This window comes from Heterocephalus glaber, unplaced genomic scaffold (assembly GCF_053883595.1).
Source record: "Heterocephalus glaber isolate CG9 unplaced genomic scaffold, H.glaber_assembly_v1.0 deba00000122, whole genome shotgun sequence".
In the NCBI taxonomy this organism is placed as follows: domain Eukaryota; kingdom Metazoa; phylum Chordata; class Mammalia; order Rodentia; family Bathyergidae; genus Heterocephalus; species Heterocephalus glaber.
The window spans coordinates 81,557,785-81,572,218 of record NW_028258138.1 but is presented as its reverse complement, the minus strand read 5'-3'; the positions used below and the strand labels follow the sequence as shown (position 1 = coordinate 81,572,218).

General features: G+C 44.2%; 1 protein-coding gene across 7 annotated transcripts in view; it reads right to left on the bottom strand.

Annotated features, from left to right (window-relative positions):
• The window catches only part of Wdr72 (WD repeat domain 72), a 178,583-nt gene that overhangs the window by 135,051 nt on the left and 29,098 nt on the right, over positions 1 to 14,434 (bottom strand). For 6 of the 7 annotated variants that reach the window (XM_004835376.3, XM_013074273.3, XM_021260910.2 and 3 more), the window contains 6 exons: positions 13,678 to 13,823; positions 13,195 to 13,291; positions 7,236 to 7,377; positions 5,926 to 6,171; positions 3,350 to 3,570; positions 1,101 to 1,296 (listed from right to left, as the gene is read on the bottom strand). In XM_004835376.3, the coding sequence (XP_004835433.1) occupies positions 1,101 to 1,296; positions 3,350 to 3,570; positions 5,926 to 6,171; positions 7,236 to 7,377; positions 13,195 to 13,291; positions 13,678 to 13,823 (1,048 nt within the window). The remainder of the gene's footprint in view (positions 1 to 1,100; positions 1,297 to 3,349; positions 3,571 to 5,925; positions 6,172 to 7,235; positions 7,378 to 13,194; positions 13,292 to 13,677; positions 13,824 to 14,434) is intronic. The other variant, XM_021260918.2, reaches the window with a different exon arrangement.

Here is a 14,434-nt window from a genome sequence, read left to right as displayed (position 1 = left end):
CCCCACTCACAGCCTCCAGGCGCCAGCTCCTGGGGCCCAGGCTGGAAGGAGGATGAGGCCTGTTGCACAGACGCACCAGGGAACCCACCCAAGGACACCCAGGGCTCATTCACAGGTCCTGGATTGACCCCAGGCTCCAGAGAGGATTTCATCTGCCATAGCAGCTCCACCAAGACCCTAAAGACTCTATGACTCTCCCAAGCCGGGGCTCACCACGCAAAACATAGCAAGCCCTCCGAGGGTCAGCACCTGTGAGCTGCAATCCACACATTTCCATGTGGGAAAACCAGTCGCCCTTCCTCTTAAAGGACACAGTGACTACGGCTTCCCTGCCTACCCCGGGAAGACAAATACAAGAGCCGTCAGAGCTGTAAACTGAGGCCCCAACGTGAGACCCAGAAAGCTTGAGCACTTCAGTCATCACTATCAACACAGCAGTCAAGGGCAAAGCACAGAGCAATTATCTTAGTGAGTCCTGCTCAAAACTACAGTGTTATAAACTGCCCGGGCTGGTGATAGTGTCCAACCACAGATGCGTCCATGCAATCATCCAAGGCTCGGTGAACCCTGACTCACGTTCACTAGCCACCACTCCTTGTGTGACTTGGCCCCAGCATTTTCTGAAGTGCGTCACTGCTGATCTTTAGCCATGCACTGAAGCTTCCCAAAGAACCTTTCAAGATCACTCTCTGCAGCACGTTATCAGAAGTTCCTTCAGTTTCCCTGACTCAACTTTCCGGAGTTTTATAATTAATTATATTCCATTACTACTGATCATCAATTAGTTCAAAATGTTGCTGAGATGGTGAGTATGCCGAAGAAGGCAGAATTTAATGATAACTGGAGACCAATAGGACCCTAAATTTCTCTCTCGTTAATAATTAAAGTAGATAACTTATGTTTTTATTTATAGCTTCCAGAAATATCTGGCCCGTTCCCGAGCACTGCCCGGTCAGCGAATTGGCCCTGGGCAGGGTCTGCTGGGGCTGCTGGCTCTCCCTTCCGCAAGTGCCTTGGAGCCCTCTCCGGACTTCCATCGGCCTGCCAAATGCTTGCTGCCGTCAGTACCAAAGGGCAGAAGCAGGTAGAACCCGGCTTACCTGTCTCAATTTCCCAGATGTAGACAGAGTCGTCGGAGCACCCAACAATCAGAAAGTTCTCCACCGGGCGCCATCTGACGGTGGTCACGGGGAAGAGGTGCTTCCGGGCCCGCAGGAGGAAGCGCTTCTCCTCCAGGTGCAGGAGGGCCACCGAGTGGTCACCGCACACACAGCACACGGCCCGGTCGGCCCTCAGCTAAGGGACAGCAACACATTCGGTGAGTGAGTGGGTGAGCGACTTCTTCAGGACTAAATCAGGTCTCTTCCCCACAGCAAAAAGCATTAATTAAGGCCTCAGTCCTGCTTTCCGAAGAGCCTCTCCCCACAGCCTCTGCGGAGAGCCTAGACACAGGGTAGAGCCTAAACTCGGCCACTCCGCTGGAAAGTCAGGACAGGCGAGGGAAAGGACCCGCCCTGCTCAGAAGACAAATGAAGGACTGAGCATCACTCAGCAAAGCCGGGCAGAGGCAGACATCAGAGACAGCACAGAATAGAACAAACTCCAGAACTAATTTGCTGCCACAAGATGAAACTATTTGCAGACACGAGCTTAGGCCTAAGGGTATCGTGAGCTGAGTTTCCACTTAAAGCCTCAGAATGAGATTTGGTGCCGTTCGCAGAACTATACAGATTCTACTCCAAACAGAAAACTCGGCGTAGACACAATTTGGAAGAGGTAAGCACTAGATACCTCCATCTCCAAGACACAAGGGCCAGAAACAGGCTCACAGGACAGCACTAAGACCCCATGTGAAAAGTCGGCACGTGCCTACCTTGGCCACAGTTTAGGATGTGGCCATGATGCGGGGGCTGCGGACCTGCCCTGAGGTTTGGCTGCTGTGTGTAAAGCCCTGCTGAGCTATCCGGAGCCTTTCCAGGCCCACAGTAGCCCTGGGGAACGTATTGCTTTCCTCATTCTTTTCAAGGAGGTTATGGAAATCCTGAGGTGACGTATTTAAAAATGGCGAGAGGAACACACATGTGGCCTGGACTTGCAGAATGGCCCAGGCCCATTTCTGCAGCCGTCCTAGATCTTGGAAACCATGTACAAACACAGTCACCGCCCGAGTGAGGCCAATCCAGGCAGCTGAAAAATGGATTCTTAGGAAGGAGCGAGAGGAGGAATCAAACAAGAAAAGCAACCTCTTTGGGCATAGGGGACCTGGCTTCTGAGCTCTCCTGCAAGTCCCCAGGCCTTAGTGTGGATTGTCCCAGATGCCCCTGGGGTTGCTGCCCTGCTGTCAGTAGTGACCCTGGGCGAGACCTGTGAGAATGAGCCTCCTGAGAAGTCATCTGTGACTACCACGGGAGTGAGAGAGGAGCGGGGGAAATGTGCTGGACTGACGTGTTGTCGCTGAAAGAGAATACGATTGAAAACAAAGCAAAGAAAAAGGAGGCGCTCAGGAATAAAAGACATGCCGTGCCAAGGCATTCCAAATCACTACATGGAAGTTTTCTTTTACATACTCACTGTAGTTTCACTCTTTGATTTCATCACGTGTTGCTAAAATATTGCTTCCTTATGTCTTAAATTTTCTCCACGTTTAATTTGGAGATGATTTTTCATAATATAGTGGAGAAATAACATTATAAGCCAATTGACTATTTTACAAAGCCGCTTTCCTCATTTTACCCTGTGCTTTTTGTGCATAGGAAACGCAAAGCTGGCTGTTCACGTTTAACAAAGATGCAGAACTCTAGAGGCAGAATCTAAGCTGATGTTTCATGAGAAAATTACACACAAAACTGTTTCATTTTGCCTAGCATAAAGGAAGTGATCATAAACTCGTTGAAGCTCAATATTTATTTAAAGAGATAAACAAGCAAATAAAATTCATGAAAAACCAATGCAACTGTTTAACAGTAGTATAAAAACAAATTGTTGAAAGCACAAGTTAATTTCTAATTTATAGATTCTTACATTGTTTGACTTGTATTTGCATTATCTATTTTATTTTAAAAACATTAACAGAGAGAACTAAAAGGGAGAAAGGGTAAATACTCAAAAATTGTCTATTGTAAAGTTGCAATTAAATATCTGCTCTGGAACCAAATTATTTGTGTAAGTAAGAATAAAATTAACATAAAAGATTAGAAATGAATAGGAAAAAAATCACCAGTTACATTATGAGTACACAGAACTTTTTTTTCCTGTGAGAATAGGGGCCATTTTTCCTTCTTTTGAAAATATCCCTGCAGTGTTACATAACTCAAATTATGTGTTTGTGTGTTTTTCCTTTTTAACTTACTCTGAAGTTCTCTGGTGACATCAGAAGACTCGTTACTGGACCAGCTTCCAAGAAAAACTTATGCAGCACTTCCTCAGTAAAGATGTCCCACAGGATGACGCAGGAGCTCTGGTCCCCCGACAGCAGCCAGCTTTGGTCGGACTTTGAAGAGAGGCCATGAGGGTACAGTAACGAAGTCACACCATGCTGGTGGCCGCTAAGGACTTTGTGGGCAGGGGGATCTGGACAACAACCCAATATCACATGATGCAAAAATTGCTTTGTTCAGGAAGTAACTCTGACATTTTCTTATATATTTTTTTAATGTAAGCATGCACTTGTCTAAAACAATTAGAAGGCAGGGATGTAGCTCAGCAGTACAGCACCCACCTGGCAAGCGTGAGGTCCTGAATTCAATTCCCAGTACCAAAAAAATAAACAATTAGGGAGCAGTCTTTAGACTGCCTTAGAGGGGAGTTCCTCCTCGGAAGCCAGATGAAGGTTTGCAGAAAGCACTAAAGTTGGTTGCTCATGCCTATGAATTCCTTATGGATGCAGCAAGCTACCAGTTCTTGTACCATGAAGCAGCACTGTCCACGAAGGAATGAACAATTAGTATCTCTGCTCCACAAAAAAGCTAGGTCATTACTCCTGCTCTCTACAATAGTATGATCAAGGCACACCTAACATAAGAACATTTTGGTTCAAAAACTGTTGGAGATTATGGATTTCTACCTCTTTTTTGCATAAGGTATGTGAGCCTCACATAGGCTAAAAGAGTTAATTCCAAGGGTCAAAACCTCAGGTAACCTTTAAGGGCACACATAGGTCTGCTGCTAGAGACCTTCCCTTTATCTCAGGTCGGTCATTTGCTAGATGTGGCACATGGACTCATGACAAGGAAGTGGTCTCTCCCTCTAACGTACACGTGTGCTTCTGGAAGGTCAGGTAACAGCCACTCTCACCTCAGAAAGACTGCTGGGGGGTGAGGGAAAAACCCATGGTTCCCTCGAACTCTGGCACTCTGCCTGGAGTAGGAGGCACGCAGTAGGAGGCCCACGGCTATTTCAGACCCCACCTGTGCCAACACGGGACTGTGGGCACTTTGTTCCTCTTCTCACCAACAAGCTTCTCCCCTCTTACTATGACTTGAGCTCCTCAAAACTCGCGAGCCACAACTCATGAGCCACGACTCCCCTCCATTCACAGTGAAAGTGAAGCCCCACACTCACTATTTACTTCAGTTGCTCCTGCCCATAAAGCACATCCGGCCTTTCATCCCCTAGCAAATCATGAGCATTAATTCAGAAGCTGCAGGTCAAGCTTGAGTTTATGCTTTTTTTCCAGGACAGTAGAATAACTCAGCCTAGATAAAAACGCTAAGGTCTTAGATTTTTCAAGGCCTTCTAACAGCTGTTTGGCTGTAGATATCACCTCTGCTCTCTTCACAGCCACTCATGCGCACGTGTCGCTGAGTCATGAGTCAGAAGCATCCAGGTTGTGGCCGAAGGAAGTCAGAACAACAGTGGACCCCACCTGCCCCAGGGAGAACGAACTCTCCTCAAGCTCTCACATCCTAACAGGAAGTGCACAATTTCACAGTGGTGTACAGTTCCCTACACAACCTAAACTCTCAATCTCCTTCTGTTTTCCTCCATATATAGATAACTTGCATAGCAGTATCTAAGTACTTGTTGTAATTGTGCACCAAGATAAATAAACACACATACAGATTTCATTAACGAAGAAAAATTAAAACAGGAAGACACCATTTTTTCCCAATTGGCAAGGATTTTAAAGCTAAATAGTGCACAGAGTTGGCAAAGGTTTGAGGAAACAGGCATTTGTATAAGCTACTACTGGGCGTGCATATCTAGTGATGCAAGGTTTTTACAGAACTTTTTAGATACATTTCCCAAATTAAAACTAAAAACAAGTGCCAGGGATGTAGCTCAGTGGTTCTGCTGCCTGCCTCACAAGCACAAGGTCCCGAGTTTGATCCCCAGTACCAAAACAAACAAACAAGCAAACAAATGAAAACCAAATATTGATCCAGTAATTCTACTCCCGGGGGTGAGCGCTACAGGTACAACTACATATATGTGTAAGGATGAACAATCCTTCACTGTCTAATGTACTTAAAGACTAGAAAGGATAAACACTAATGAATGAGTTTTAAATTTAAATGTGATGATTATTAGACATTTAAATATGCTTATAAAGAATAAACATCAAAATACTTTATCAAGATTCCTTTAAGGACATCTTAGCAAAGTGTATGGGGTAAGCAGTATTTGTGTATTAAAATTACATCACATACACCACTGTACAGTCTGTACTTATGTGTACGTGGAAAATTTCAAGCAGGGTACAAAGAAACTATTATTCACAGTTGCCTTTGATAAAAGCAAGTGGAAGCTCAGTAAGGAGAGAAGTATTTCTCCTTGCATTACTTTCTGCCTGAGTTTTGAAAACCTCTGTGCTTTGCCTTAGTATTACAATGTGTACAATTGTCAGCAAACAGGCCCTGCAGCTCTGAATGCGCCGTGGCGAAGTGTGAGGCCCTGAGGTCGAAGCCTGGATGAGGACCCAATCACCTGTTGGCACAGAGCCGCTGTCCAGGAGCCCTGCTCGGGCCGCGCTCAGCGCCCACGTGATGAAGACCATGCCATCCTCACAGCCGCAGATGAGTCTGTCCAGGCCGGGCACGTACTCTGATGCTGTCACAGCTGCAGCCCCGGCCTTGCCCCCAGGCCCAGGGAACCGGTCCAGGGTGCTTTGTGACATCATGTGATGCCTATCGAAATTATCTTGAAGTGTCCAGGTGGTGGTGATCGGTATCTCTAAAAGGAAAACACACAGAAAGGGGGAGTTAGGGTTTATCAATTCACAATGGGGAAAACACCATGGAGACATCATCTTCAAAACCATGAAGATGGAGGAGGAGCCGATCCGATGCACACGGCCAGCACCATCCTTGTTACGTTCAACTGGTGCTGTTCTGAGTTACGCTGGTTGCAGTGAATCAGGTCTGTGAGGTTCACATCTACACCTGCTTTTACGAGGCGTGATCGAAAACTACAGTGAATGTTTAGCTTTTTTAAAAATTATTGCAATAAAAGACACATTATCATTAGTCCCCCTCAAAATACTCCTCCTGGCTTCAAATACCCTTATCCCTTGCTTTTGGCCACTTTCTGCAGCAGCTCTGGAGTCCTCTTTTCTGAGTGTACTTGTGCAGTCCTGGCTGTCCTGACAGCCAAATCCATTCAGAATGTTTCCCTTTTGAGGTCAAAATGACCTTGGAGAAGAGCCATAAGTCGCATGGTACTAAATCAGGTAAATAAGGTGGATGCCGACACACTGTAATGTCTAAGTTAATTTTCAAATTTAGATCAGTGTACGTCTGCAGCAGATCATGATTATATTTATCATGGGGAGTTGGTACATACATGTAACACATTTTAATTGTGTTTATGAGCTGCCTTTCTGTGGAATGGCGCTCAGCAGCGGCATTCATCATATTTTTGATCTCACCTTATAAAGACATTCAGGAAAGAGGACTTTCAGAACTGCTTCAGCAAGTGACAAGAACAATGGGATAAGCAAGCAGGATTTTGAAGGAAATTCATGGCAGTGTGTCTTCCACTGTAATACACTTTCTTTACTTGAAACAGTCACCTTATATTTTGGTCATACCTCATATATTGGCATCTAACACATAGTAGTATGTGAGAAAAATTTTTTTGTCTGAAGGCCCTTTTTTTTTCAGTACCAGGAATGGAACTCAGGACCTTGCACTTGCCAGGCAAGCGCAGTGCCAATGAATGAAGGCCCATCTTAAGTATCATAGTACAGCACTGAGTTATAAATCAGTTCTCAGAAGAGATGGGGCTGGAAATCTTACCTCTCGGAGAACCGTCAAACTTGGTCACCAGAACGTCAGGGATGTGCCACAAAGTAATCCTCCCTGACACTTCTCCAGAGAACAGCACCTTGTAGAAAGGTTCCTTCCTTTCGTTCACATATCCCATGACAAATGGCAGGCTCTGCAAAGCACAGGTGAGCTTTGAGGTGGGAGCACTGTGACTTAGAGACAGCTGTCGTTTTTAAACCGAGGGACAAGACCTGCACAACTGAAACAGATATTTTCCCTTCATTTCCCATTGTTTCAAAAGTTTCCAGTGAAGTAAGTGAAATGACCTGAGATTTTGGACAAAAAGACATCCAAAACCAAAAGCAAAGGCATCAGCTAAACTTCAGAGTGGATACGGGTATCTCACACTTGCTGGCTGCGGCCTGTGCATCGTTACACAGTCATGTGCACACGTCACCCAGAGGGCCTTCACACACTCGGCTAAACAACCCTGGGGACACCCTGTGCCCTAGGGACTGTCATTGTCTTGCAGGGCTGAGGAAGCTGGGAGCCAGCTAGATTTCCTCATGGGGAGGCAACCAAGCCCGCTTCTGATGTACAAATAAAGGCATCCTGTAAAGAGGGCCAACTGCTGGTGCCAGAATTAAAGAAACAGCTCCTAGACAGAAAATACTTGCTTTTCAGTCCAGACTTACATGTAGGAGTGGAAACCTCTGCAGCTTATTTGCAGAGAATATGAAGGACCAAGCTACGAGTGCATTTACTCCACACAAAGCTAGGAAGTATGCACTGTCATGACCACTGCCAGGCACCTACGGCAGGAAAATAAGGAACAGAGCCCAGCCACCTGCTGAGACAGGCACTCTGCAGCCTCCACAATGAGCACAGGCACAGCACGCCCACAGCAAGCCTCGTGTGTCCACTGAGTGTGCAGCGCTGGGGTCTCGCCAATCTCAGACACGGTCTTTAGCTGTTAGCAGAGGCTGTGGCTCAGTGAGTGGTGGAGACTGAACGGAGAACTCTGCCTGCCTTTAACTGAGCCTCACGAAGGGCAAGCAGGCCCAGCAGGCCCACGACTCCCTCCAGCCCACACCAGTCTGCACCTGTCACACGCCTTTAAGATGCAGAAACTACTGCAGTTGCTTGTAGAATTGTGGTTGGAAGGCCCACACATGGCTGCGTGTTTTGAGGTACAGTAACTCCCCATTAGTGTTCTGAGGTTCCTTTCTGCTTCTCTTGTTTTACTTTTGTCACTAGTCCTGTTTGCAGTGCATAACGTTTAGGCGCCTCTCTCGTGGGGAGCCAGTCTGCGAGCTCACACGGCTCAATTCTTTCTTCAACCTCTTCCTCCCTTCTATTCCCTTCATTTCTGTATCCCCTTCCTCCCTCAGAATGATCACTCTCCCAATTACCCAGTATCTAACTTTTGTTTTGCTCTTTATTTATATAATACTTTGAGTTTCTCATATAAGAGAAACTATACGGTGTTTAACCTTATAAGTCTGATTTATTTCACTTAAAACTATGGTCTCAAGGTTCTTCCATTGTCCTACAAATGACTCAAGTTTATCCTTCTTTATGGCAGAGTAGCACTCCATTGTGTGTAAACACCGCATTTTCTCTATCCATTTATCTGCTGATGGACATATAGTCTGCTTCCAAGATTTAGCTATTATGAATTGTGCTGCTATAAACATGGCTATGCATGGGTCACTGTACTATAATGTCTTTACCTCGTTTGGAAAGATATCTAGAAAGGGAATAGCTGGGTCAGATGAAATCTTTGGTGTTAGTTTTTGGGAAGTCTCTCCACACTGGTTTCCATGGTGGTTGTACCAGGTTACATCCCCATCAACCGTGTAGAAGTGCTCCTATTCCCACAGCCTGAGCAGCATTTGCTGTTATCTGATGTCTCCATGATGGCCATTCTTCCTGTAGTAATATGCAATCACCGTGTTGTTTTCACTTGAACTTCTCTACTGGCTGGAGATATTGAGCATTTCTTCATGTATTTATTGGCTTCGTCTTCTGAGAAGTGTCTATATTCATTTCACTTGCCCAGTTTGTGCCTGGGTCTTTTATTTTGGGCACTAATTTTTTGAGTTCTTTATATGTTCTAGATATTAGTCCTCTATCTGAGAAGTGGTTGGAAAATTTTTTTTCCAATTCTGTAGGTTGTCTCTTCACTCTGTTGTTGTGCAGAAGCTTAACATGATTCCATTTTTTGATTCTTGGTACTATTTCCTGTGCAACCAGAATTCTATTCAGCAAGTCCTTGCCTATACCTATGACTTCAAGGGCTTTACTTACCTATTTTATCTTCCAACAGGTTAAGTGTTTCTGTTTTAACATTTGTATCTTTAATCTTTGATTTTAGTTTAGTACATGGTGGAAGACATGGGTCTAGACTCAGTCTTCTGAATGTGAAGAGTCAATTTTCTCAATACTTTTCATTAATCAGAGACACTATCTTTCCTCCTGTGTGTGTTTTTGGCCCCTTTGTCAAGGGTCAAATAGTTAATGTGCTTGGGGTGGTATCTGCATCCTCTGCTCTGTTCCAGTGATCCATGTGCCTGTGTTTGTGCCAGTACCATGCTGGTTTTAATCACTGTAGATTTGTAATATAACTTGGATTGTGATGCCTCCACTTAGTTCTTGTTACCCAGGGCTATGCTTGTTATTCTGGTCTCTTCTGGTTCCATATAAATTTTAGGAGCACTCTCCCCAGTTCTGTGAAAAATGCTGTTGATGCTTTGATTGGGATTGGGTTAAATCTATATATCAGTTTTGGAAGGAGGGCCATTTTGACTATATTGGTTCTGCCTGCATGGGAACAGAGGATGTCCTTTCATTTTCTGATGTCCTCTTTGACCTCCTTTCTCAGAGCAGTTTTCACTCTAGAGCTCCTTCATTTCATTAGTATTATGGCTTGTGTTTAGACATCCCCCCAAAGCCTCATGAGGTCATAGGTGGGGCTTATTTTCCAGAGGAGGCTGGATCTAGAACGTGTGACACTGGAGTTGATTCATGGTGCAGTGCTAGGATGAAAGGCACTAGGATTAAAGGCATGAGTGCTACCCCTCCTAAGTAGCTTGGATAAGATAAAAGGAGCAGAGAGACACTGTTAAGGTCTCTTGTTGCTTCTGCTGTCTTTGCCTACCACTCTGTCTTGGAGCCAGCTGATTATGGACTAAAACCTCTATGAATTGTAAGCCAAATAAGCCTTTCCTCCTTTAACTTGTGTGTGTTGGGTATTTTATCTCAGCAATGAGAAAAATAATTAATTCTTCAGTATTTAATTTTTCTTCTTGATATTGTATATGGTATTCTTTGTGTAATTTCTTTCTCAGTGAATTCACAGAGCTCAAATAATCTAACCACCCAACTCTAGGTCTAAGAAAAATGTGAAAACAATCCAAACCCAAAGCTAGTACAAGAAAGAAAATTATAAAGAGTAGAACAGAAATCAATGAGTTTGAGACTAAAAAAAAAAGAAAACTACAAAGATCAGTGAATTGAAAATCTGGTTTTTCAAGAGAATAAACAAAACAGACAAAGCCTTAGCCAATCTTACCAAAGGGAAGACCCAAATCAATGCAGTTAGAAATGAAAAAAGTGAAATCACAACAGACACTGCCAAAATCCAGACAATTATTATCAACTACTTTGCAAACCTGTATGCCAAAAAATGGACAGACTCCTCAATCCACCTGAATTACCAAAATGGAACCCTGAATAATCCAGTAACAGGCAATAAAATAGAAGCAGTAATAAAAAATCCTACCAAGAAGACCTCAGGCCCAGATGGATTTACAGCTCAATTCTTCAAAGACTTCAGGGGAAATCTAACACCAATACTCTTCAAGCTTATAATGGAACTGAAAGGGAAGGAGCACTCTTAAAGTCATTCCTAGAATGTAAGGTTACCCTGACTCTGAAACCAGACAGACTGAAACTAAAAAGAGAACTAAAGGCTAATCTTTTTAATGAACATACATGCAAAAATTCCTCAACAAGACACTGGCATACAGAATACAACAAATCATCAAAAAGACCACTCACCACGGCCAAGGAAGATTCATCCCAGAGATGCAAGGATGGTTCACCATACGCAAATCAGTAAAAGTAATGCATCACATTAACAGAAGCAAGGACATAAACCACATGATCATATCAATAGATGGAGAAAAAGTCTTTGACAGAGTCCAACATCCATCTATGATAAAAACCCTGAAGAAAATATGTATAGAGGGACCTTTTCTCAGTATGATAAAAGCAATTTATGGCAACCTACTGCCAACATCATATTAAATGGTGAAAAATTGAAAGCCTTCCCTCTATGATCAGGAATAAGACAAGGATGTTCACTGTCACCACTCTTGTTCAAAATAGTCCTCGAAGCATTAGCCAGAGGAATTAGGCAAGAAAAAATAAAAAGGATATATACAGGAAACTAAGAAGTCAAATTGTTATTTGCAGAGGACAGGATTCTCTACAAAGAAGACCCTCCAAAATTTACCAAAAGCCTCCAAGCATTAATAACCAAATTCATCAGTATAGCAGGATACAAAATCAACACACAAGAATCAATAGCATTCTTAAGCATCGATAATGAACTCACTGAGAAAAAAATTATTTTTAAGCTGTTATGCATGTGATGCTGGTATTTGCAGTCGGTTAGAAGGTCCTAAAGGGGTTGACTTATGTTGGACTTCTAAGGTAAACTGTGTCACAGAAATCCCCCTGGAGCCAGAAGCAGGAAGAGCAGGTCCTGAAGGTGAATGTGCTTCCCCAGTGCTGCCCGTGGGCAACTCCAGGAACAGCCGCCGATGCATGATGCATGCTGTTGAGCAGAAGCCACCTCTGCCCCGCGTCAGCCAGCCCGGTTCATGACGCTGGCTGTCAGCTTCTTAACTGAGCTTCTGCAGTCTTTCCACTGATATGTTGAAGGGACAATTACTGAACTAAAGGATTTCCAACAGCTACTCTGCCTAATTAAGCAGACAATCATTCTGTAAGAAGTGGCGTGCTTTCTTAATAATTCAAAACGTGTCCTCTCTCCATGAAATACCTTTTTGGATAACTGATGACTGAGTCTAGAGGTTTAAAAAAAATCACTGTGGGTCCCACCACTGCAGTAAAATACCTACTTAGATTTTCAGACCTCCTAGAGTGTTAGATGCATAATTCAGTCAAGTAATAAACTAAAAATTATATTCCCAACTCAGCCAGAAATCACACTTATATTTGTTTGACCAAGAAAAGTTACTCATAAGAAAGGTTGAATTCATGTGAAAGTGATCTTAATATATGACTGAGTTAAACAACTCAGGATAAAAACCATTTCGTAAAGTTTCAAAGCCATCAGTGTAAACAGTGTTCTGTCAGCTCTCTATCAGAAGGGTCCAACAGGTATGAGGTTTGTGCATGTGTGTGCAGGGGGTGCGGTGTAGAATAAATGTGACGAACATTTTATCAACTGGTGGATCTACATAAAGGATGTATAATGATTGCTGTACTACTCTAATATTTTTCCAAATATCTAATGTGACTAAAATGTTACTAATAGGTGAATCTACATAAAGGATATATAAACGATCATTGTACTATTGTAACATTGCAGTATTTTTCCAAATATTTGAAATTTTTTCAACTGCAATGAGTAAATACATAAGACAAAATTTGACAAGTCACAGTAAATATTTATGGTGGTGATACCAGAATTTTAGTTTCTCCTTTATTTTCCTCAAAAGTTGTAATTCTTCTCATAGTAAATAGATACTACTTTGTTAATCAAACTTTGAAACAACAGACACCTAAGGGCAGCATCACCTCCTCGGTGAACATGAACAACCGAGCTTGGTTTTCTCATTATCAACTGAATGTGACACTTCAGCCTAACTTTTCCAGCTGACTCTGCCAGGAACAAAGCTACCCTGCCTGAGGCTCAGCTGTATTGTGGAGTCAGGAGGCCTCTGCTCCTGGTTACCTGATTTTCCTCCGCGGAAGCAGAGCACAGTAAATGGGGGTAAATGGTCTCTTTCAGCAGCCTGCCGTCGGCTGGGGTGCTACTTTTGGAAAGCCCACTGCATGGCAGAAATAAAAAGCAGAGTTGAGAACTGTGTGGTTCTCCCCCCTCCCCCCGCCCCCCCCCCCCCCCAGCGCCCACTTTCAAAAGCCGGATGGTCCCATTCAAATTTCTACACTCGGCCTCAGAACTGTCGGTTAATAATTACAAGTGACTTTCTGGAAGCCAGGCACCAGCTGGACAAGCTATACATGGCTAATCTCATTCCTCCGCCCCCGCTGTTCTGCACAAAGCCCGGAGCCCACCAAGCCCGCAGCAAATCTCCCAGTGCCAGAGCTGTTTTGTTCTGCTTTTTGATCACGGGCGGCACGCGGGGCTTCCATAATAAACCTCCCGAAGTTCATTTTCTACCTGACTGTGCTGGTGCTGCCCCTCTGCGCCCACCTGTTCAGCAGCTGATAGATGTAGCTTCGGCCGTCCTCGGTCCAGACGAGGACCCTGTGGGCGGCCAGCACCTCTCCTCCCGCAAAGAGCCGCCCGCTGCTGCTGTCCTCCGTCCACAGGAGGGAAAAGTCGCAGTAATCGTACACCTAGAACACAGTGAGTGTCCACCGGAGCTCCCCACGCTGTGCCTGCAGGCAAAAGGCACCCTGCCCACTGGGACACTCAGACAGCTCCCTCATGGTCACCCAGGGCCTTGACCACTGGGTGGGGCTTCACTGGGACTGACTTCTCACACTCACTCTGAAGTAGGCTTCGCGGGGAGTTCACCTCACTGCCTCCCACCCCATTGCTAACCAGGCCCGGCCCTGCTTAGCTTCTGAGATCAGACAAGATCTGGTGCGTTCAGCGTGGTACAGCCGTAGACTCACTGTCTCATTCTAGAAAATCTCAGCTTTCTAAATAGTCCAGGTTTAATGTTTGAAAATTTATGGTACACAAGTTTACATAGTAGACATCCTTTGTTAGACGGTGTGCATTCAGTATTTGCTCCAAAATATATTATCAGCCTACAGGTGAGACTGTATCATCTTGCTAATGAGGCCAGTTGTAGAAAATACTAAAGAAAGCATATTACCTATGATAGGGTGGTAACTGGCTTCTCTTTCTTCTGAGATGCATCAATGGACACAGTCACAAGAAAGCAATGTGTGTTTCCAGAAACCAATATAGTGACAGAGGAAGAAAACTCTAAAAATAT